Source organism: Cervus canadensis, chromosome 22 (genome assembly GCF_019320065.1).
Source record: "Cervus canadensis isolate Bull #8, Minnesota chromosome 22, ASM1932006v1, whole genome shotgun sequence".
Lineage (NCBI taxonomy): Eukaryota > Metazoa > Chordata > Mammalia > Artiodactyla > Cervidae > Cervus > Cervus canadensis.
The window spans coordinates 12,593,941-12,619,926 of record NC_057407.1 but is presented as its reverse complement, the minus strand read 5'-3'; the positions used below and the strand labels follow the sequence as shown (position 1 = coordinate 12,619,926).

At 38.0% G+C, this 25,986-nt stretch overlaps 1 protein-coding gene across 6 annotated transcripts in view; it reads left to right on the top strand.

The window, feature by feature from the left end:
- Nucleotides 1–25,986, top strand: part of SFMBT1 (Scm like with four mbt domains 1) — a 109,107-nt gene that overhangs the window by 39,596 nt on the left and 43,525 nt on the right. For all 6 annotated transcript variants that reach the window (XM_043442538.1, XM_043442535.1, XM_043442533.1 and 3 more), the window contains one exon: nt 21,135–21,289. In XM_043442538.1, the coding sequence (XP_043298473.1) occupies nt 21,262–21,289 (28 nt within the window). In that variant the 5' untranslated portion in view covers nt 21,135–21,261. The remainder of the gene's footprint in view (nt 1–21,134; nt 21,290–25,986) is intronic.

The window sequence follows — 25,986 nt, the reverse complement described above, 5'->3', positions numbered from 1 at the left end:
TTAGGGTTTTGGTTTTACGTCTTGCATATGGATTTAATTGGATTCCTCATTAGTTAGCATAATTTAGGCTGGTGGTTCTTCTTATGCCTGTTTAATACTTTGCACTGAGTTATTTTGCACTGATTTATTTTGGAAATCTAACATATTTGCAGCTTATCTCCAGTAGTGACTAGAGGTTTCCTCTTTTTTTGGAGGCACTTATTGTTAAAGCCGCTAAAGACTTATTTTCTAAATGATTTTTCTAAATAACTTATACTTGTTCCTTGTATCACTGTTATTAAATGTTCAGCATGCTTTTTAGGCTTGTGAACCACAGCATAACGGCCCAACCCAACCTTTGGTAGTAGACAGTCACCATCAGGCTGTTTCCCTGGGATTCCTCAAAGGACCTCAGCATTGCCCTGGAGTTGGCAGGTGTCCTTGAAGGACTGGTTTTGTCTGATAACACAGTATGGATGCATATAGTGACTTTGAGGGGTTATATAGCCTATCCAGAGTTACTTGGCATTTACAACTGATCATCTTTTAGGGCCTTAAATTCTTTTTAAAAATTCTAGTGAATTAATTGTATAGCACATGTGATTACAGTCCAGGAGTCTGTAGGGTTTGATGTAAAGCTTTTACAAATACCTGTGTGTTTAATGTTACAAAATAAAGCGGCAGATTTCCCAAAGCATCCTGCCTTATAATCATGCCCTCTGTTGAATGCTTTGAGGAGAAAGAGTAGTAGTTCAAGTTTGGTGAATGATTGGACAAAGGCAGACTCCCAGAGGTCTGAAGACATCAACCACTGTAACTTGCCCTTGGTTCTCTTCTTGAAGGCCTTGGGGAGAGGCAGAAGCCTCCTTACTCCCTTGAGGCAGAGGCTTTGTTTGTGTGCTTTCCTACTGATTCTACCGTTTTTGGCAATGGCAGTTTATCACGGATTCTTTTTTAGCCTTTTGACTGTTCTCTAACTCAGTATCATTCCAGTCCATCAAAGAAGAATTAATAAATATAATTTTTAAAAAATGTGTACTGTATAACTTTGCTAGGAGGAGTTTGGAGGATAGCTAATAAGAAAAATAAAGAATTTCAACTACTTATGGGAATCATTTTAGAAACCAAGAGTATCTTCATTCTAGTAAAAGAAGCAATAATAGCTTGTTAAGCAATAATAGCTAATATTCTTATTGTGCTGTAAACTTTTACATGCATTAATTGATTGAATAATCAAAGTATTAATAGCTTTATGGGTTAGCTGCTGTTGTTAACATCTCCATTTTACAGAAGAGCCTACTGAGGCATGAGTTGATTCTGTATCTTGCCCAAGCCACACAGCAAGCAGGTCATGCATCTGTCAGCCCCTTAGTCTGGCTTTTGAGGCCACATGCTTTCTTATCAGAACTGTCTAGTTAGTTTTCATATGGTGTTGATTATTCATATACTTTGATTTTCTCCTTTTTTAGAGACCTAAATTAACCAATGAAAATATTTTATAAAACTTCCTAAGCTTTTGAAAATTGTAGTGTAGGTTCAATAGTCTCTAAAATTTATGACCCCTATAACTTTCTTAGCTGGAAAGACATGGTTGTATGGAAACATGAGGGTTGCATGGAAATGTATCTCTGATGTTCTAATGGACAGGATTTATTAGGTACCTTCTGTAAGTGTAAATGATATACCATATGTATATTCCCTATTTAACAGATAAGGAAACTTATCTAGTAGGTGGTGAATTTAAGCTGGGTCTCATTTTTGTAGTTAGTGTGGTCCATCATTTAATTACCTGTCATTCCCCAGCATGTGAATTTTGTTGTTCACTATTCAGAGAAGCATTTGCCCAACTAATGGAGATAAAGGCACAAAGTCAAAGAATTATTTTTTGGGCACCTCTATTGGTGTTACCTAGTGACCTTTTCCAAGATATTTGTTGGGCCAAACTTTAGGTAGAACATATTTAGGGATACTTACTCAGCTTCAGTTGATTTTTCATTCTCTTCAAGAGAATAGTTGGCTTTTAATGAAATATGATTGTCTTTTATGTTACTTCAAACAGTTCAAGAGCCAGAGAATTTGCAAATATAGTATTACATCTAAGGCAGCTAGGAATTTAGAGTGAGAAAAATGTGGACTCAGACAGTGGTTTGTTTTGGTCCGGTCTGATGCCCCCCTTTTTTTTCCTGACGTGTGTGGGCACTTGGTATAGTCTGTCTGTAGCTGAGCTCTTAGAGTTAAACTATATTATTGTCTCTGGCCTCACAATGATCTCTTTTAAGTATTACTCTTTCTTCTGGCCAGATTCCCTTGTTTCTTAATGTAAATTTGATCAAGTGCTTGGGAGTTTTAGGCCATTCCTACCAGATGTCCACTTTATAGTCATGTGACCCATTCTTTTTGATCATGGTAATTGGTGGGAGAATAGAGGAATGAGGATACCAAAATCCATGAATAATTTAAAATATTCATGATTTTGTTCCTAGCTCCACTTTCTCTTTTTATCTCTCACAGTAATTTTTGCTTGTTTTTTGTCTTATGGGAGCCAGAAATCAGATTTTAAATTTTGACTTAAATCTTCATTGACTACTTCGCTGTACTTAGTGTTCTATTGAAACATACTCCTTTGAGGTATAGCAAATTAATACTGAAGGAACACTTTCTCTTCCAGTTTATACACTCATATTTTTGAGAAATCTGAAGTTTTCCAGTTTGCGTATATTAAGTATGATGCCTAATACTTATTAAATAGTCTCTGGTATCAAATATATATATACATATTTTATCTGTATAACAAAAACTGCTTTGTCAAAAGGTACAATAGATAAAATTATCTGAATAGATCAAATTGCCAACATCCCCTGGATCATTGCCAAAATCTGCTGGATCATCGAAAAGCAAGAGAGTTCCTGAAAAACATCTACTTTTGCTTTATTGACTACGCTAAGGCCTTTGACTGTATGGATCACAACAAACTGTGGAAAATTCTGAAAGAAATGAGAATACCAAACCACCTGACCTCCCTCCTGAGAAATCTGTATACAGGTCAAGAAGCAACAGTTAGTACTGGACATGGAACAACAGACTGGTTCCAAATCGGGAAAGGAGTACGTCAAGGCTGTATATTGTCACCCTGCTTATTTAACTTATATGCAGAGTGCATCATGTGAAATGCCGGACTGGATGAAGCACAAGCTGAAATCAAGATTACTGGGAGAAATATCAATAACCTCAGATATGCAGATGACACCACCTTTTCTTCTTCACAGAAAGCAAAGAACTAGAGTCTCTCGATGAAAGTGAAAGAGGAGAGTAAATAAGTTGGCATAAAACTCAACATTCAGAAAACGAAGATCATGGCATCTGGTCCCATCACTTCATGGCAAATAGATGGGGAAACAATGAAAACAGTGACAGACTTTATTTTTTGGGGCTCCAAAATCTCTGCAGATGGTGATTTCAGCCATGAAATTGAAAGACGCTTGCTCCTAGGAAGAAAAGCTATGACCAATCTAGACAGCATATTAAAAAGCAGAGGCATTACTTTACCAACAAAGGTTTGTCTAGTCAAAGGTATGGTTTTTCCAGTAATCATGTATGGATATGAGAGTTGGACTGTAAACAAAGCCGAGCCCCAAAGAATTGATACTTTTGAACTGTGGTGTTGGAGAAGACTCTTAAGAGTCCCTTGGACTGCAAGGAGATCCAACCAGTCCATCCTAAAGGAGATCAGTCCTGAATATGCACTGGAAGGACTGATGCTGAAGCTGAAACTCCCAAAACTTTGGCCACCTGATGTGAAGAACTGACTCTTTAGGAAAAACACTGATGCTGGGAAAGGTTAAAGGCAGGAAGAGAAGGGGACGACAGAGGATGAGATGGTTGGATGGCATCTCAATGGGTGCCGACTCAATGGACCTGAGTTTGAGTAGGCTCTGGGAGTTGTTGATGGACAGGGAAGCCTGGCGGGCTGCAGTCCATAGGGTCGCAAAGAGTTGGACACGACTGAGCGACTGAACTGAACTGACTAATAATAGTTTCAGTAAACTTAATATTTTACAATTTAAGAAGGTATTCTAAAAAAGAAAAAAAAAACCCAAATCATTTTATTCTACCAAGGTGTTATTTCACTAATTAATCATTTGACTTTGTAGTTCATTAATTCGACAAATATTAATTGAGTACCAACTGTGTCTTAGGAGCAGGAATTTTAATGTCCGGTTTGTTCATTATTCTACCCTGGTGCCCAGCACAGAGCCTGGCATGTACTAGACGTTTCTTGTTGTTGTTGAGTTGCCCAGTCAAGTCCAACTCTTTGTGACACCATAGACTGCAGCTTGCCAGGCCTGCCTGTCCCTCACCATCTCCCCGAGTTTGCCCAAGTTCATTGCGTCAGTGATGCTATGCTGTCCAGCCATCTCATCCTCTGACACCCTCTTCTCCTTCTGCCCTCAATCTTTCCCAGCATCAGGGGCTTTTCCAATGAGTCGTCTGTTCATATCAGATGACCAAAATATTGGAGTTTCAGCTTCAGCATCAGTCCTTTCAGTGAATATTCAAGGTTGATCTCCCTTAAGATTGACTGGTTTGATCTTGTCCAAGGGACTTCCAGGAGTCTTCTCCAGCACCACAGTCCGAAGGCATCAATCCTTTGGTGTTCTGCCTTCTTTACGGTCTAGCTCTCACAACTGCACATGACCACGGGGAACTAATTGAGTGAAGCAATGCATGTTCTTGTGGAGTTTACTTTCTAGTGTATGCCAATACCTAGCACTGCAGGGGCTGTAACAGTGATAGATGGCTAACAGAAGTAGAATACATAGTCTGTACACATTGTAGTGGGATGTGTGGGTAATATCAAAGACCATACATTTTGAAACTATCTTGCCTCTCTTATTAGGAATGAAAATATATTTCCCAGAAGCTCCCCGGTAAACTTTTTCTTACTTCTTTCTGAGCCAGGACTGGGTCACATGGCCACATGGAAGACTCAGAACACAATGATTATCTGACAGAGTGGATGGGATGAGACTGACTGAGCATAATCCATTCTGTGACCAAATGTGGGTATGAGGGCATGGTGGAAGAGATGGAAGGAAAGACATTAGGCTGTCCTAGTAGTGACCATTGCAGAATTGGAGAGTTGAATTGGACTGGGCTTACCTTTGTACAGTGCTAGTTTCTAGATATATAAAGGAGTAAAGTGGGAATTTAAACCTACTTGAGAAAAAACTTCAATCTTAACACTTTAAGCAAAAGCCTCATAAATCCTCTTCTTTGGAAGTTCATTTAAAGAATAAGAAAATTATGGCTTCCCTGGTGGCTCAGCGGTAAACAGTCGGCCTGCCAATGCAGGAGACGTTGGCTCGATCCCTGCTCCGGGAAGATCACGGGTTGTGAACCACAGCGGGGCGCAGAGCGTGCGTCCGCGCACTGCGGCCCCCGAAGCCCGCACGCCCTTCAGCCTGTGCTGTGCAGCAGGAGGTGCCAGGCGGCGAGGGCCCGTGCACGCAGCGGGGAGTGCCCTCGCTCGCGGCAGCAGAGGGAGGCGGGCATCGAGGAAGACTCAGTGCAGCCAAGAGTAAATAAATAAGTACAGTTGTTTTAAAAAAGAAAATTGTGTTTCTTTTTTCATGTGTTCCTTGATTCAGAGTTTTCAGACTTTTATTCTTTCATAAGAGTTTACCTGATTAAGGACTAGTAAAGTAACATTTTGAGAGAAAGTCATTGATGGCAACACCTATCTATGTACCATCCGGACGCCTGGCTACTTACAATTCTAGTAGAACAGTGAAGAATCCTGAAGTTAAATACATGAATAAACAGAAAGACTAGAGGTAAATCATTTAGGGCCATCCCTTTGTGGTGCAGGAGATGGACACCTCACAGTCATCCTGAGCTCCACGAAAACCTGGGAAAACCAGGGGAGTTCAAGCTCAGGAATCAGGCCAGGGTTCAGATGCTGCTCCTGATGTTTCCTAGCTGTATAAATTGACAGATAATTTAATTTCTTGGAACCTCAGTCTCCTCATCTGTAAAATGAGGTTATCATGTATGTGATAAGAAGATGGTTAGGATTAAATAAGATATAATTTTAAAATAGTTAACATGTTTTCCATGTACTGTTGGGCAGTGTTTTATTTACCGTATAACATACCAAATAAGTGTTGGGCACACATGTAGAAGGTACTCAAATATTACTTCTTTCCTTTTTTTTTTTTTTAAAAAAGATGGGTGGCTAACAGGCATTTGTTGAGTTGAAATGAAGTTTCTGATCTGTCACTTGACATGAGAAGGCTGAGAAACAGCAACCATGAAATGATAGAATAGTTTCCAGGCTTTTTGTAACCAGACATAGTCTCTTCTTGTAATCCTTTAATAAAATGATTGCAAGTGGTACATTCTGACAGTTTGTGTTGGTGAATCAAGTACCTCTTTATTTAATCAGAATAAAGACATATTGACTATTTTAACTTGTGCTTGTGCTACTGGCTCCCATATTAAAGCCTGTAATCAATGAAAAATGTGGTAATATTTGAGGTCTAGAAGATATGCTGTTTCTGCAGCTTACAAGATAATATAAGGATAAATAAATGATTTTTAAATGCTTCTGTCATATTTTGGTACAATGAAAGATAGTTTCGAAACCTTGATATACTATTCTTGGTATCTGGAGTTGTGTAGGTGCTCAGTATCCTGGTAGTAATTAGCAATTGCTGAGGAAACAGGACTGCAGAGTGGCCATACTTACATCTATGAACCAGGGATTTATAAGTTGGTTGGCATGAAATTTCCAACCTCTTTATAGTATGATTCAGTTTTTAAAAATTATTTATCTCTGAAATTTTTGAAAGATGTGCTTTAAGCAAGGCTTAGAAAAATTGACATTTAAGTGCCTTTAATGGAAAATTTGTGGGTATTGAAATTGAGATTTTAAAATAAGATAACAGGACAGCATAAATTACTAAATGGGTATGAGGAGGTGCCTTCATGGATGATTAGTAAACATAGAAAGAAAGGTGAATTGTAAGAGTGGGATTGAAGGTGACAAGAAGGTTCCCAAGGTATAAAATAAGGATTGAACTCATCTAGCTGTTATAAAGAGTTGTTATTTTGCTCAGATGAAGTTACAATTTATAAAGAAAATAGCTTATAAATTGGAAACACTTTAATAGTAATAATTATCCTTTTGTTGATTGAAAAAAATTTCCCTAAACACTCAGTGAACCTTTAATGAAGAAAGCAATCATTTTTCCCTATTTGCATTAAAACCCTCTGGATTTTTCTCCCTCAAACCACTCTTCCTTTAGGCTGTTTTTTCTCCAAGTGGCAATTTCATCCTCTCTAGGGGCTTTCCTGGTAGTTCAGCTGGTAAAGAATCCGCCTGCAACGCAGGAGACCCCAGTTCGATTCCTGGGTCCAGAAGATCCGCTGGAGAAGGGCATGGCAACCGACTCTAATATTCTTGCCTGGAGAATCCTCTTGGACAGAGGAGCCTGGCAGGCTACAGTCCATGGGGTAGCAGAGTCAGACATGACTGAGCAACCAAGTACAACATTGCTTAGACCAAAGACTTAGGTGTCAGGCTAGATAATGCTCTTTTCTCTCATACCCCACATCCAGTCTTTCATTTACTCTTCTCAGTGTTTTTGCTGCTCCTTACCTGGAGTTAGCCACCAACACCTCTCACCTGGTTTATTCCAGCATCCTTTAAATTGGTCTTCCTGCTTCTGCTCTTGCCCTTTTACAGTCTCTTCTCAACATAGCTTTCCTGGTGGCTGAGACAGTAAAGAGTTGCTTGCAGTGTGGGAGACCCAGGTTCGGTCCCTGGGTTGGGAAGATCCCCTGGAGAAGGAAATGGCAACCCACTCCAGTATTCTTGCCTGGAAAATCCCTTGGATGGAGGAGCCTGGCAGGCCACAGTCCATGGGGTCGCAAAGAATCAGACACAACTGAGTGACTTCACTTCACTTCATTCAACATCGCTGCAGAATAACCTCCCCCCCCCGCCCCCCCGCAAAGGTCAAACTCTGTCTCTCTACTTAAAATCTTCCAGTGACTTCCCCCAAACTAAAACCTTCACATCAGTCTACAAGTGTATATGTAATCTGGCTCCCTGGTACCTTTCTAAACTCGTCTCCTAGCACCCCAGCCTTGATCACTGTGCTGCAACAGCATTGACCTTAGGTGTCCTGCACAAGGTCTCACTGAAGGTCTTTGCAGTTATCTTTTTCCTGCCTGGAATGTTCTTCCCCAGGTACCCACTTCCTCCCTTTACTCAGGTGTAGGCTCATGTCACCTCATAACTGAGATCTTAATCACCTTTTTGAAAGTAGTACTCTCTGTCCTTTCTTGCTTCATTTTCCTCCTAACATTTTGTTCAGTATACTATACCCTTTGTTTTTCTCTCTCCCGACTCTGGACTGGGAGATTCATGAGGGCAGGGTTCCCCCTGAATCTGTTTATTTACTTAAAACAATATGTGGCAGATGGTATGCACTCAGTAAATATTTATTGATTAATTGAGAAAGCAATTCCATGGCAGTTTGTTGTATCTCTACTGCTGATCTATAGAAGTGAAAGTCGCTCAGTCTTGTCTAACTGTGCGACCCCATGGGTCGCACGTAACCTACCAGGTTCCTCTGCCCATGGAATTCTCCAGGCAGGAATACTGGAGTGGGTTGCCATCCCTTCTCCAGGGGGTTTTCTTGACCCAGGGATGGAACCCAGGTCTCCCACATTGCAGGCAGATTCTTTACCAACTGAGTTGTGTGAAAGTGAAAGGTGCTCAGTTGTGTCTGACTCTTTGCGACCCCATGCACCATACAGTCCATGGGATTATGGGTTTGCTTATTCAGTACATCGCATATAAATGGAAGCAGACAGTGTATGGCTTTTTGTGTTTGACTTCTTTCACTTGGCACAGTATTTTCTAGGATATCTGTGCTGTAGTATCAGTACTTTGTTCCTTTTTGTGGCCAAATAAAATCTTCCACTGTGTTAGGTAGCTCACATTTTATGCATCCATTCATCAACTGGTGGACATTTGGGTTCTTTCAGCCTTTTGGCATTATGCAGAATGCTGCTGTGTACATTCATCTACAAGCTTTGGTGTAGACATGTGTTTTTAGTCCTCTTGGGTATATACCAAGGAGTGGAATTGCTGGGTCTCATGGTAAATCTATATTTAACATTTTCAAAAACTGCCCAACAGTTTTCTAAAGGAATTGCACCATTTTACATTCCCACCAGCATTACCTGTATGTTCTACCACCCCCACCCCAGAGGAGGAGGGTTGTGGTAAATACCATGGTTCCCTAAGAAATAGGTGGGCGACAGTCACAGAGGAGCCTGGGAGTGTGGCAGACAGTGTGAAGTGGATGCCTGTCCTGCTCCTTCTCTCCTCTTGTTTGCTTTTGTGGCCTCTCCTACCCTGGCTTCCTGGCTAGTCTTAGAACACAGCTCACATGCCCTTGTTCTGAGGTCTTTGTTCTGGGTTTTCCCTCTGCCTGTCAGACTCTCCTTCCATTTGTCCTTCAGGTCTTTGTCCATTGCTACCTTTTCTGTGATGCCCCACCTCCACCCTGTGTAACTTTAGCCTGTGGGTCTCCCCTGCCCAGCTCTGTCACTTACCATATTTAGGAAAAGTACTGTACTTTTTATCCTTCCCAGTAAAACATACGCGTCATGAGGGCAGGGATTTTGGCAGTGTTCTTCACTGATGGATCCCTAATATTTTGATAGGGCTTCACACACAGTAGGTTTCTGGTAAACATTTGTTGAAAGAACGAATAACTTTTCATTATCAGTAAATGCATTTTTTTCTTAAAAATTTAAGTCATAGAATTACATATATAAATATATTCTTAAAAAATTTATTCAATGCAGATAAATCACAACTTTCCTTTGATCCTGTTCCTGAATCTCACTTTCATAGAAGTAACCACTGGTAGTGATTTGGATGTGATCTTCCAGATCATTTTAAGGGTATCTGTATATATATAAAGAAATATATATATTATAGAAATATGTAGTTTTGAATTTGAGTATGTTTCATAAATGTGCACACACACACCAAAACTGCTGTCTACACTCAAAACCTTTTTATCACTCCTAACATAAACTCTGTACCTGTTAAACTAGCTCGTTCTTTTTAACTCTCATCTTACAGATTTGCCCTAATTTACTGGTTGATACTGAGGTTTCCAATTTTTCCTTAGTTACAGACATTGTTGAAGCATGCAATTAGACTTTTACACTTCGTACCCGTGGGGGTGTTTTCTCTGTTTATGCCCTGAAAGTGAGAACAGTTTAATCTCTTTCTTTGAAATTGTTATACTACTTTTTGCGGGGGGGTGTGGGGGGGTGGGGCATAGTTTTCTGAAATAGATATTGGAAATTGAATTGCTCAGAAGTAGAGAATGCAAGTTAAATTTTTTGATGGAATAAAATTCTTTAAAAGAGTCATATCCATTTGTGCTCTGTAACTGGTGATAGCAGCATTCATATCTTTGCCCTTCTGTGAGTGAAAAATGCCTCATTTTAGCTGTTGATGTTAAACATTTTATATGCTTATAAGTCATTTCCATGTCTTTTATAAACCTCCTGTTTGTATCTGTTTCACCCCTGTAAGGGTTGTTCTTTCATCTTTATTGATTTATAGGTATTTTCTATAATTACAGCTATTAATTTTTTGTCTATTATTTATAGAGCAGATAGTATTTTCTTCTAGTCTCTAATTTGGCTTTGGAAGTGTTTTATGGTATCTTTTTGCTAATCAGAAGTTTTAAATGTTTATGTACTCAAATATCCATTTTATAGCTTCCTTGATTAAGGAAGTCTGTACCAAGGTTATAACCATATTCTCTGTGTTTCGCTTTTAATTTGTTTGGAGTCTTAATTTTCATGTTTTGCTCTTTTAATTCACCAAGGGATTTATTTTTGTTGCAGCATGAAGTAAGGGTCTAATTTTTTTCTTCCCAAAATGAATAGCCTTTTCTTTATTAGTTTGTTCATCCTTTCACAATTGATATGGGATGCCATTGTATCACAAAGTATTCTCTCATATAAATGGATCTATTTCTCAACTTCAGTCTATTTTATTGACGTATTTGTCTTTTCTTGCACTAATACCACACTATTTTAATATTTTGATAGAAGGAACTAGCTTTGTCATATATCATCTTTTACAAAAATGTAGCTGGATTGTACATTTCCTCTTCTAGATGCATTTAAAAATTAGCTCATCAAGGTGAATAAAATACCTTGTTGGTATTTTAATTGGGAAGGAAAACTTTTCTCTAACACAGTTTTAATTTGGTCAGGTAGTAATAGATTGTATGCTTATGCCATATTTTACTTAAAAATTTCTCGTTGTTAGACCAAAATAACCCTTTTAAAATATTACCTGGTAATTTGACTTTTTAAAAGATTGAGGTATAATTGACATAACATTGTATTAAGCCAAGGTATATAAAACTGTGATTTATATATATATATATATATATATATATATACATATACAGTGCAAAATATATATTGCAAAAATGATTTAATTGTATATGTTCATATGTATACACTATATCTTCTTCATCTCTCCATAGACACTTAGGTTGCTTCCATATCTTAGCTATTGTAAATAATGCTGCAATGAATGTGGGGTATAAGATATCTTTTTGAGTTAGTGTTTTCATTTTTTTTCACTTCACATACCCAGAACTGGAATTCCTGGATCATGTGGTAGTTCTGTTTTTCAATTTTTGAGGAAACTACATATTATTTTCAAACTGTGCCTTGTTGTTCAGTTGTATCCAACTCTTTGCGACCCCATGGACTGCAGCGAGCCAGGCTTCCCTGTCCATCACCGTCTCCTGGAAGCTTGCTCAAACTCATGTCCGTTGAATCGGTGATTCCATCCAACCATCTCACCCTCCATTGTCCCCTTCTTCTGCCTCCAGTCTTTCAAAGCATCAGGGTCTTTTCCAATGAGTCAGTTCTTAGCATCAGACAAAGTATTGGAGTTTGAGCTTTAGCATCACTCCATCCAGTGAATAATCAGGACTGATTTCCTTGAGGACTGACTGGTTGGATCTCCTTGCTATCTAAGGGATTCCTAAGAGTCTTCTCCAACACCACAGTTCAAAAGCATCAGTTCTTCAGCTTTCAGGCTTCTCTACGGTCAAACTCTCACATCCATACGTGACTACTGGAAAAACCATAGCCTTGACTAGGTGGACCTTTGTTGGCAAAATAATGTCTCTACTTTTTAATATGCTGTCTAGATTGGTCATAGCTTTTCTTCCTAGAAGCAAGCGTCTTTTAATTTCATGGCTGCAGTCACTGTCTGCAGTGATTTTGGAGCCCAAGAAAATAAAATCTGTCATTGTTTCTGTTGTTTCCCCGTCTACTTGCCATGAAGTGATGGGACTGGATGCCATGATCTTAGTTTTCTGAATGTTGAGCTTTAAGCCAACTTTTTCACTCTCCTCTTTCACATTCATCAAGAGGCTCTTTAGTTCTTCTTCACTTTCTGCTATTAGGGTGGTGTCATCTGCATATCTGAGGTTGTTGATATTTCTCCTGGCAATCTTGATTCCAGCTTCTGCATCATCCAGCCCAGCATTTCGCATGATGTGCTCTGCATATAAGTCAAATAAACAGGGTGACAATATATAGCCTTGACATACTCCTTTCCCAATTTGCAACCCATCCGTTGTTCCATGTCCAGATCTAACTGTTGCTTCTTGACCTGCGTACAGGTTTCTTAGGAGACAGGTAAAGTGGTCTGGTATTCCCATCTCTTTTAGAATTTTCCACATTTTGTTGTGATCCACACAGTCAAAGGCTTTAGCATAGTCAGTGAAGCAGAAATAGAGGTTTTTTCAGAATTCTCTTACTTTTTCTGTGACCCAATGGATGTTGGCAATTTGATCTCTGGTTCTTCTGCCTTTTCTAAATCCAGCTTGAATATCTGGAAATTCTTGGTTCACGTACTGTTGAAGCCTAGCTTGAAGAATTTTGAGCATTACTTTGCTAGCATGTGAGATGAGTGCAGTTATGCGGTAGTTTGAACATTCTTTGGCATTGCCTTTCTTTGGGATTGGAATGAAAACTGACCTTTTCCAGTCTTGTGGCCACTGCTGAGTTTTTCAAATTTGCTGGCATATTGAGTGCACTTTCACAGCATCATCTTTTAGGATTTGAAATAACTCAACTGGAATTCCATCACCACCACTAGCTTTGTAGTAGTGCTTCCTAAGGCCCACTTGACCTCTTACTTCAGGATGTTTGGCTCTAGGTGAGTGATCACACCATCATGGTTATCTGGGTCATTAAGATCTTTTTTGTATAGTTCTTCTGTACATTCTTGCCATCTCTTCTTAATATCTTCTGCTTCTGCTTTAGGTCCATACCATTTGTGTCCTTTATTGTGCTCATCTTTTCATGAAATGTTCCTTTGATATCTCTGATTTTTTTGAAGAAATCTCTAGTCTTTCCCATTCTATTGTTTTCCTCTATTTCTTTGCTTTGTTTAGTTAGGAAGGCTTTCTTATCTCTCCTTGCTCTTTGGAATTCTGCATTCAGATGGGTACATCTTTCCTTTTTTCCTTTGCCTTTTGCTTCTCTCCTTTCCTCAGCTGTTTGTAAGGCCTCCTCAGACAACCAGTTTACCTTTTTGCATTTCTTCTTCTTGGGGATTGTTTTGATCACCACCTCCTGTAGAGTGTTATGAACCTCCATCCATAGTTCTTCATGCACTCTATTAGATCTAATGCCTTGAATCTATTTGTCACTTCCACTATATAATCATAAGGGATTTGATTTAAGTCATACCTGAATTGTCTAGTGGCTTTCCCTATTTTCTTCAATGTAAGTTTGAATTTAGCAATAAGAGTTCATGATCTGAGCCACAGTCAGCTCCCAGTCTTATTTTTGCTGACTGTATAGAGTTTCTGCATCTTTGGCTGCAAAGAATATGATCAGTCTGATTTCAGTATTGACTATCTGGTGAGGTCCATGTGTAAAGTCTTCTCTTGTGTTGTCGGAAGAGGGTGTTTGCTGTGACCAGTGCATTCTCTTGGCAAAACTGTGTTAGCCTTTGCCCTGCTTTGTTTTGTACTCTAAGACCAAACTTACCCGTTATTCCAGGTGTCTGTTGACTTCCTACTTTTGCTTTCTAGTCCCCTATGATGAAAAGGACACCTTTTTTGGTGTTAGTTCTAGAAGGTCTTGTAGGTCTTTATAGAACCATTCAACTTCAGCTTCTTCAGCATTAGTGGTTGGGGCATAGACTTGGATTACTGTGATATTGAATGGTTTGTCTTGGAAACAGAGATCATTCTGTCATTTTTGAGGTTGCTCCCAAGTACTGCATTTCAGACTCTTCTGTTGACTATGAGGGCTACTTTGTTTCTTTTAAGGGATTCTTGCCCATACCATGCCTCAGTTCAGTCAGTCAGTTCAGTGGCTCAGTCGTGTCGAACTTTTTGCGACCCCATGAATCACAGCATGCCAGGCCTTCCTGTCCATCACCAACTCCCAGAGTTTACTCAAACTCATGCCCATTGAGTCGGTGATGCCATCCAGCCATCTCATCCTCTGTCATCCCCTTCTCCTCCTGCCCCTAATCCCTCCCAGCATCAGGGTCTTTTCCATTGAGTCAACTCTTCACATGAGGTGGCCAAAGTATTGAAGTTTCAGCTTCAGCGTCAGTCCCTCCAGTGAACACCCAGTACTGATCTCCCTTAGGATGGACTGGTTGGATCTCCTTGCAGTCCAAGGGACTCTCAAGAGTCTTCTCCAACCACCAGTGTTTATTCCCACCAGTAATGCAAAGCAGTTTCCTGTCCTCCACATCTTTGCCAACACTTGTTATTTTTTTCTTTTTGATGATAGCCATTCCAATATGTATGCTTTGAGAGCTCACTGTGGTTTTGATACCCATTTCCTTAATGATGTGATATTGCTCACCTTTTAAAAAAAGGGTATTCTTTAGAGTATTCTTTTCTCTTTTTATTAAACTTTTTATTTTCTGTTGATGTATAGTTGATTAGCAGTGTTGTTGTGATAGTTTCAGGGGGACAGCAAAGAGACTCAACCATACGTATAATGTGTATTCATTCTCCCCCAAACTTTCTCCCATCCAGACTTCCACAGAACCTTAGGGTATTCCTGAGTTGTGGCTTTTGTTGAAAGCTTTTACTGTTTTTGTAAATTAATAAGTATTGATTTGTTCAACTAAGGTAGATATGCCCTGTGTTGTGTTTACATAGTCATGAAAAGTTAAGTTAGTGTCAAATTTAATTTAGATGATCTGAGTGGCTAAGATTTGTCAACTTAACAGACTTATTTTTATGTTCCTAGTTCAACATGTAGCAGTGGGTTAAAAACAACAATAACAAACAACTTAATGAAACAATAGAAATTTTCTACTCCTGATAATCAAGTTACATTGACATTTGACAGATGTAAGTGTAATATTTAATTTACATAGCCTGTCAAATAGGATGTGCACAAGGTCAGAGAGTGAAGGTTAACCCTTGTGGGGAGTGAAAGACCAACTGAAATCTACACATGTGTGGGGGACAAAAATACAGTGACTCCACCACTAGCATCTACTGTCAGGAGCAAGGTTAACTTTGCAAATCTGCCCCCAGTGGAGCATCTGATTTGCTGAATTGTTTGCATTTACCTTATTTACAGCATACTTGAAGTTATTATTGACCTTCCATTTGTTGAGTTGAGGGAGAGGAGTGCAAATTCAAACATTTCAGTGGGAATTTTCTTTTTAACTGTCTGTTAAATATTTACTGAGTTAAAACATTTTCTTGCAGCCACCATACATAATAGGTCATATCTTCATAGTCACACTGAGTTTTGTCCTTCCAAAGCGCTTTAAAAGTTATGTCCAGCATGTTAAATCATTTGGCTGAGGACTTAAGCTATAGAAATCTCTCTGGCATTATTGTAACTTTTCTCCGTAATAAATATTCTTACTCAGTGTTTAATCTTAGCCTTGAAAATCAAGTGCTTTATCGTGGAGCCGAGTAGTATAAAGGGAAGGGGAAACATCATGTAGCTGTTTGTTGTTCAGATGACTTTTAGATCTTTTAAAAGTTCTGTTTAAAAGTAAGTATACCATGGCAGTTTTATTTTACATTGATGTATCACTAAAAATGAAATAGTTAAATTCAGTTTTATTCTGCCTGGGTTTTGTTGTTTCCTTTGTGTGCCTGTGTATGTTTGACTTCAGAGCTTGTTTTGTACAATTAATTTTGCTTTTTAAATTGTTATTTATATTTCTTAGAGGTGTTTCATATTTTAGAATAGCTATACTTTGGCTTCGGTCTCTTTTATTAGAATCTCCTGTAATAGGCTCCTGTTTAGCTCACTGAAATAATTTTAAATAAGATGAACAAGATCCAGATCAGTTAGTTCATGAGAGCTTATTTACATAAATAGCTCTTAATGTATTCTGGTCACCACAAGAGGAGTTCTAATGCCAAAATCAGTAATAAAGGCAATAAAACAATTTAACATGAATAGGAAATAAATGAAATAAAAGGAAATAAATGAAAAGTGAATTAAATTTTTACAGTTTTCAAGCTCCTGGATATTTTACTTTTTTTTTTCCCCTCACTGCATGAAAAGACAGCAGACTAGCAATAAAGAGAAGGACTTGCCAGATGTTCTACAGCAAAAGTCTTCATCACTTTATTTTTCTTGATCCTATTAAGACTATGAACTGACTGTTTATTGTTTAAAAATCTAAGTGATGTTGTAAGATTGAAAAAGTCTTAGTCCTTTTTCACAGCTTAGCATGGTGACAGATGGTAACTGGTCTTATTGCAATGATTGTTTCATATTGTAAAAAAAATTGAATCACTAAACCTGAAACTTACCTAATACTGTATGTTAATTATAACTCAATTTTTAAAAATTTATATTCTTAGTTTCACCTGTGTAAGACTTGTATTTCCGCCAACTCGTATCTTTTTGGCTCTGAAGATTTATTTATAATAATTATTATTATTGCACTATGGGGCTCACTGCACAAAATATGGCGGTGTATTTCAAGAGTTGATGAGTGCAAGCAGTGGGTGCTATCTGCAAAATCTTATAAACCAACAGAAAATTTTGTCGTATCAGACCCATGATGAAGTTTCAAGACTATATGTTGAGATGACCACTAAATTATTGCCATAGGAATAATAAATAATAATATATTATAAGTAATAATAATAATAAACCTATCAACTGCATAACATTAACTCAGCATTTACTATGTAACTCTCTGGTAAATGTTCTTCATGGTTTATCCTACTTATCTTGTCAGCTGGTGAGGTAGGTGCAATACTGTTAATCCCCACTTTAATAAGTGTTATCATTGGCACAAATAAGGCATTTGTTGAAAGCCACATAGCCAAGTAAACAATGGACACAAGATTTTTGAAAGTTAATATAAATTATCCTTCACTTGCCTTTTTTTCACTGAGTGTAAAGATGACATTCCCATATGCTTTTATAAATCTACCTATATTCTTCTAATGGATACAGAGTATTTCCTAGTGTACATGTTTCATAATATGTGTAGCCATCTCATCCACGTTTGATGAATGTGGTTTCTGGTTTCTCACTGTTACAGATAGTAATATTAAGGAGATTGGACATATTTTTGTAAGTTTTTTAACTCTGATTTTTAATGTGAGTTAATTACTTAATTATTAATATTTTGCCCATTTTTCTTTTTTTCTTGTTGAATTATAGGACCTTGTATTAATTAATCCATTATCTTACATATTGCTAATATTTTCACCTATCTCAACTGTCCTTTTTATTGAATATTAATTGACATAACATTATATTAGTCAGACACATAGCATAATGATTTGACATTTGTATACATTGTGAATGATTGCTGCAGTAAATCTATTTAACATCTGTCACCAAACATAGAAAAAATTTTTTTCTTGTAATGAGAACTTTTCAGAACTATTGTCTTACTGTGAATTTTATTTATGGTGTCTTTGCCATGTAGAAATTTGATACTTTTATGTTTTCGTTGTTTCCTTTTTGTCCTTTTATGTTTTGTCTCCTTTATGGTTTCTCTCTTTGGGTCCAGAGTGATTTTTTTTTTTTTCCGAGTGACCTTTTTTAAAACAAATTTGATCTGTTTAAAACAGATTTAAAAAGGGCTTCCCTGATAGCTCGGTTGGTAAAGAATCCACCTGCAATGCAGGAGACCCCAGTTCGATTTCTGAGTCGGAAAGACCCGCTGAAGAAGGAATAGGCTACCCACTCCAGTATTCTTGGGCTTCCCTTGTGGTTCAACTCGTAAAGAATCTTGCCTGCAATGCGGAGGACCTGAGTTCAGTTGGATCCCTGGGTCTGGAAGATCCCCTGGAGGAGGGCATGGCAATGCATTCCAAGGATAATTCCATGGACAGAGGAGCCTGGCAGGCTACATCCATAGGATCGCAAAGAGTCGGACAATACTGGTGACTGAGCACGCACACACTGCTTAATTAAAGAAGCCCTTGGTTGCGTCTCATTGAGAGGTAGTGTATCATACAGTGCTCGAGGAAGTAGAGTGTGGATGTTTTGCTAGGTTTGAAACCTGGTTTTCCTTCTTGCTGCAGGACACTTCTGTAGGACCCTGGCAGGTAGTCCTTGTTCTGAGCTTGTTTCCTCATGGTGGTCATGGTTACCTTGTCCAGTTGTTGAGACTGTTAAATGGCTTAGTATGTGTAGGTGCTTCGGATAGTACCCACACATGGTAAATCCTCAGTAAATATCATGGGTGTTATTTTCTCTCTTCCTGTCCAGTTTCCTCGTGTGCCGCTTACCCGGTGGGTTCTGAAGCTTCAGCCGCAGAGGCCTCCTCTCGGTCCCTCCCTGCCCTAGAGCCTCTGTGTGTGCTGCTCCCTGTGCCTGGACCACACTTTCTTTTCTGTCCTCTTTGACTCGCTGCAGTTTCCCCTTTGTTGTTCAGTCATTCAGTTGTGTTTGACTCTTTGCAATCCCATGGACTGCAGCACACCAGGGTTCCCTGTCCTTCAGTATCTCCTGGAGTTTGCTCGAACTCATGTCCATTGAGTCAGTGATGCCATCCAACCATCTCATCCTCTGTCACCCCCTTCTCCTCCTGCTCTTAATCTTTCCCACCATCACAGTCTTTTGCAATGAGTCTTTCTTCACATCAGGGGACCACAAGTATTGGAACTTCACCGGCAGTCCTTACAGTGAATATTCAGGAAATATTGGTTTCCTTTAGAATTGACTGGTTTGATCTCCTTGCTATCCAGAGGACTCTCAAGAGTCTTCTCCTGCACCACAGCTCAAAAGCATCAATTCTTTGGCGCCCAACCTTTAGTATCACCTTAAATATCCCCCTCACCGCGCCTCCCCACCCCACCGCCTCCAACCAGGGACCATGTCAGTGTCCTCTTAGTTTAGGTTAGGTCTGCCATTATGTTCTATTTTAGCACCCGCTGCTTTTCCTTCTTAGCACTTTAAATAATTGTTGTAAATTGTTAGCTTAAATTTTCTTTCTCCTGTTGAAAATAAGTGTCATGAATGCAGAAACTAAGTCTCTCTTGGTTACTTTACCTTTACCCCCTGGAATAGTAGATGGTAATGAACTGGTGTTCCATAATATAGGGAGTGAATGAATTATAGGTGGAATGGTATGGTTTGAATGTTTTGGACTTGGAATTAAAAAGGAAGCTGAGAGAAGAAAGCTTGCTCAGAGGCTTTAAATGTCACTACCAAGTTTGTACTCAGTTGTTCCTATCTGTGAAAGTGTGAGTTTCAGTGCTTAAGTTGTATGAAAGGACTTTGGATAACTGGCAGTTACCTCAGATGGGATATCCATAGTATTAACAGTTATTAAGATTTTCTCTATGCTCAGTAAGAAATTTTAGTTTTAAAAGCTGAAAAGGATGTTATGCTCATTTTACAGATTTTAAAAATGGACATAATGTAGTTTGTATAAGATAGCATATTTGTCGTGGGTGGAGCTGGAGCTAGAATCTGTTTAAAAGGTTTTTATGAGAATCCATTACTGGGGATTGAATACAGATTCAGAATCTTGTTGACAGGTTCAGAGGTATTTGCTCTTGTAGGTAACCCAGGCAGCTGTGGCTGTTGAGTTCCTGTCCCACCCTTAACGGATTTCTGCGTTGTTGTCCTTGTGGTCTGTTCACATTGTGCCTTCGGCAGCAGCTTCTTTCCTCTCTCTGCTTTATTAGGCATACGTAAGACAGTATCTGAGATTGTTTTGCATGTAAGTAAAGCAGGAATAAATAGATTCATCCATGTGCAGCATGGATGGGCCTCAAAAACATGCTGACTGAAAGAAGCGAGATACAGGAAACCACATACTGTATGATTCCATTCCTGTGACATGTCCAGAAGTGACAAAATCTCTAGAGACGGAAAGTTGATTAGTGGTTGCCTGAGGCTGGGGATGGAATGGGGAAGAACTGCAGGTGGGAGGGAAGTTCTTTTCCAGGGGGATAGAAATATTCTAAAATTGGATTATAGTGATGGTTACACAACTCTGTAAATTTACTAAAGATTATTGAATTGTACACTTAAAATGGAACATTTTGGCATGTGAGTTATATCCCAATAAAATTTTTTTTTTAAGAATAAATGAATTCAGAGCTCATTTTGGAAGAATTGTGCTTTCTAATTGTAGACAAATATAGTTCATACTTTTTGGTTCTGCATAATATTCTAGGTAAATGAGATGGGAAACTAGATAAAATAATACATTGTATCCTGAATCTTACTCACTAATACAGAACTTTCAAAGCTAAACTCCTCCTCCACTCCCCAGAACTTCCTTAAGAATTGGAGTTTTCGTGGATAGGCCTGCTCAGTATTATAATCTAAGTTGAAGGGATAGTGATTCAAATATATATGTTTATTTGTTGTGATTTTTAGATATCAAGATCTTAATAGCTTGCTCTCTCTGTGTCAACACACACACACACGTCTTCAAAACTAGAAACGGTGTCAATTTTTGTCTGATTACATCTATGCTGCCAGTGTGTTTTCATTTGCCGTTTCAACCCACCAGAGTGTTATGTCTTATGAATGAGTAAACACGGGACTGCAGCCTGTTAATGTGTTTGTTCTTTTTGATTTTTCAGCACTTTCACTTGGACCCTTCGATGCCCATTGAACAGATGCTTGAGAATTGCAAGTAATCTTCAGATTGTAGCATAACCATAAGGCCTGTCCTCTGTGTGGGGAGGAGATTACCCATGTGCTGTGGAAATGAACGGGGAGCAGCAGACTGATGCAGGTATTGGTTTTGCTGAGCGGAATCTGTTTTTCGGAGTGCAGAATTCCATTACTCACCTATGTTACATTGTCAGGCTTATCTTTCTACCACTAAATGGGAAACTCTTTGAAGATATGAGTTATCTTTCTTTGTCCTTGGCACTAGGGGTGCTCAGCCTGTTTGCTGAAAAAGTAAATAACTGTTATGAGCAGACTTCGTTAAAAAAAAAGTTAATTTGTTTTGAAGTAATTATTAATTCATAGGAGCTTGCAAAGATTCTGACAGTCTTCATGTACCCATCACCCAGCTTCTACTGTAAGTTACATCTCATTTAAGTATAGTGCAATATAAAAGCTGGAAATTGATACATGTATCAAATGTATGTATTTCTCTATGATTTGTGTAAATTCCTGTAACTGTCACTTCAGTCAAGATACAGAACTATTGTATTGCCACACAGAGCTCCTTTGTACTGCCCCTTCACAATTAAACCGACTCCTCTTCCCCAGCATTCCCTAACCCCAGGTAACCATTAATCATTTCTTCTATAATTTTGTCATTTCCAGAATGTTACATAAGTAGAACCACAGTATGTGAGTTTCTGAGATGGGCTTTTTTTCACTCAAAGTAATGCCCCTGAGATATCCATCCAGATTCTTGAATATATTAGGAATCTGTTCTCTTTTATTGCTTGGTAGTATTCTGTGGATATACTGCCGTTTGGTTACCCATTCATCTGTTGCAGTACATTTTGGTTGCTTCCAGCTTTTGGCTTTTATGAATAAAGCTGCTATGAATACTCATATACATAAGATTTCATTTTTCTGGGATAAATGCCCAGGAGCACAGCTACTTTCCAGAGTGGCTATACTATATACATTCTTTCCAGCAATGTATGAGATCTGATTTCTTCACATCCTCGCAGCCATTTGGTATTGTCACTATTTTTATTTAAGTCGTGCTGATAAATTAACAGATCATCTTGGTCTTACTTTGCATTCCCCTAATGGCTAGTGATGTTGAACAGGTTCTTACTTGCCATCCCTATATCCTCTTCAGTACCATGTCATCGTAGTTTTGGCTCATTTATCAGTCATATTGTTCGTTTGCTTTTTAATTAACAACTTTTTTGAAGTACTTTTTTTGAGATACAATTCACATGCTATAAAATTTACCATTTGAAAATACACAATTCAATGGATTTTAGTGTATTCACAAGCACTACTACCTAATTCCAGAACATTTTCATCACTCCTCAGAAGAAACCATTGGCAGTTATTTCTTGCTTAATCTAGCCTCTGGAGATCATGTCTACTTTCTGTCTCTATAGATTTTACCTATTCATACTCTTTTTTTATTAACATTTCCATGGTATATCCTTTTCATTCTTTCACTTTCAACCTCTGTGAATCATTATATTTGAAGTAACTTTCTTAGAAAACCATATAGTCATTAAAAAATTTTTTTTCAGTCTTGTAATTGGTGTGTTTAGACCATTTACACTTATGTTAAGGCTCATGTGTGCCTTTTTTTTTTTTTTTAACATCTGTTGGTTTTTGTTTTCTCTATTTTTTGTTCCGTTTCCTATCTTCCTGTGGGATACTTGAAAATGTTTTTAGAATTTTGTTTTGATTTGTCTCTACAGTGTTTTTTTTTTTTTTTTTTTTTTTTTTAAAGATTTTGTTTGCTTGAGTCTTTGTTGCTGTGCAGGCTTTCTCTGGTTGCGGAGAGCAGGGCCTAGCCTCTCGTCGCAGTGCACTGGCTTGTCGCTGGGGTGGCTTCTCTCGTTGCATAGCACAGCCTCTAGGCACACAGGCTTCAGAGATCGCGGCTTGCGGGCTCTAAAGCGCTGGGTCAGTAGTTGTGGCGCACAGGCTTAGTTGCCCCATGGCATGTGGGATCTTCCTGGAGCAGGGATCGAACCTATATCCCCTGAGTTGGCAGGTAGATTCTTAACCAGTTGATCATCAAGGAAGCCCTATATACTGTTCTCGAGTGTATCTCTTTGTGTAGATTTTTTAGTGGTTGCTCTAGGTATTATGTATACCTAACATATCCCACTCTGCTGATGTTATCATTTTGTTAGAGTGAAGTGTAGAAATTTTACCTGCTTCTTATATCTCTTTACCTACTTTTATTTATAATAAAAAATCTTGTCTTAAATATTTCTCTACATATTTTGAGAACCACATCAGATATTGTTAAAATTTGGGGGAACTTTCCTGGCTGTCCAGTGGTTAAGACTGCACTTCCAATGCAGGATGTTGCATGTCCTATCCCTGGTCAGGGAACTAAGATCCTACATGCCTTGTGGTATGGCCAAAAAAAAAAAATTTTTTTTTTTGCTTCAGCTGTCAAATATAATTTAGAAATTGAAGAAGGAAAAATGTTTCATAATAATGTTTTCCACTATTTTTATTTTTTGTTCTTTATTCATTCCTGATTTTCCAAGATTCCTTCTACTATCATTTCACTTCTGTTTATAGAATTTCCTTTAGCCATTTTTCTAGGGTAGGTCTATTGGTGATAACATTATTAGTTTCCCTGTCTCTGGTCACGTCCCTTAGAAGGGGTATTGTTCTCTTGCTGCTTTCAAGATTTTTTGTCTTTCATTTTCAGTAGTTTGACTCTGTGTGTCTGTGTACAGATTTCCTTGGGTTTATCTTGTTTGGAGTTTTCTCAGCTTCTTGAAACTGTAGGCTTTTTTGACAAATTTGAAATGTTTTCAGCTATTATTTCTTCTGGGACTTTTACTGCCCTGTTCTTTCTCTTCTTTTGGGACCCTGAAGACACTTTTGTTAAATCTTTGTTATTGTTGCACAGTTTTGTGAGGCTCTTTTCATTTTTTTCTCTTTGTTGTTTAAATTGGGTGTTTTCTATTGCTCTTTAATTTTAGTAATTCTTTGTTCTCCTCATTCTGCTTATAGAGCTTATCTATGGAGGGGTTTGTTTTGTTTTTTGTTTATTATATTTTCAGTTCTAAAATTTCTTTTTTTAGCTGAGGAGGAATGAAAGATGGGAATAGGACCAACTTAAAGTGCCACAGTCCCACTCTTCTGACAGAGGTTCAGTAACTTGTCTTGAATAGATGCTTTTCAGTTTGTTTTTTTTTTTGCCTTTAGTTAATTTCAGAACTTTGAAGTAGTCAACTTTCATCGTTTAGCCAGTATTTTTGCTGCTTTTCTGAAAGAGTAAGGTATTCACTTTGCTATTTAGGAAGTTGACTTGTTCTCTTTTGTTTTAGATGTTGTTGTTAACTCATACAGCATGTACATCGCATGTATAATATATATTACGTGGGAATCTGAGTCCGTTGCTGTCATCATTCATTTGATGATCAAATTGTTCCATTCTCGAGCAGTGAGAGTTGTTTCAGATTGGTTCCTGTGTTCTTTGGATGAGATGTCATTATATCTCTGATAGTTTTAGTCCTTGCTTTCTGGCATAGTAAGATTCTGAGGTTCCTCCTGTACATTTCCTGCCCCAACTTTTTGCAATCTGACATTTCTCTGAGAAGCTTTTTTTTTTTTTTTAAGTGGATATGATATTTATAGTCTACAGCCTAGATGCTGGGGTGCTCATTGATAGCAGCTTGCCATTTCTTCTAGGTCTCATCCCTAAACATAGCTGGAAAATACACATCATTTTGTTTGTTTGTTTGATGTGCAGTGTGGGGGATCCTAGTTCTGTGACTAGGGATTGAACCCGAGCCCCCTGCATTGGAAGGGTGGAGTCTCAAGCATTGGACTGCCAGCAAAGTTCCAAAATACACATCTTTTGAAGAGAAAAGAAAATGAGATGGCTTAATCAGATATTTATAATTTTATAAAATTACAGGGATTTTCTTTTTTTATTTTATATCTTTTTCTTTGTCTCTTTTCTTTTGAAAATGTGTTGTTTTATAATCTTTAGTATCATCACTTATTTGTTTTTATCCTTGTTTAAATTGTTTTATCCTTATTTAAACTTATTTATTTATATAATATTCATATAATTTTCTCACAACAAGAATGCCAACATTCCAGATATCAATAGAGTAGTAGTGTGTGGTTTAAGATTTCTTTATTGTAAAAAAAAAAAAAGGATTTCTTCATTGTTTTGTTTTTAAATATATTCTACTCAGGTTTGCAGTCAGAATTTTGTATTTTAATAATGACTTAAAGGGATTCTGTTTTATTTGTGGCTTTTCCACCAACCATTAGGCATGTTTGTTTAAGTTCATTTTCAGTTTTTAGAATTTTTAATTTAAATATGTTTCTAAATCATGTAAAGAATATACATAATTATAAAATCAAAATTATATTTATAACAACTTTCCCACTTTCAGGCTGATAGAATTCATGCTTTTTATTCTTCTCCATATATAAAGAAGTTTTATTACATTTTATCCTGTTGTTCATGTTTTAAAATGTAAAAAGATATATGTGAGCATTTACATATATATTCATATCTCTTTTACCTTATGCAAAAATTAGAGCTACAATAAAAACTGCTCTGTTTTGCTGTTTCACTTAATATGTACTGAGGTTATTCCACATCAGTATGTGGAAATCGTTCTCATTCCTTTTTACTGCTGTGTAATGCTGGATGTTGGAGAAGGAAATGGCAACCCACTCCAGCATTCTTGCCTGGAGAATCCCAGGGACAGAGGAGCCTGGTGGGCTGCTGTCTGTGGGGTGGCAGAGTCGGACACGACTGGAGTGACTTGGCAGCAGCAG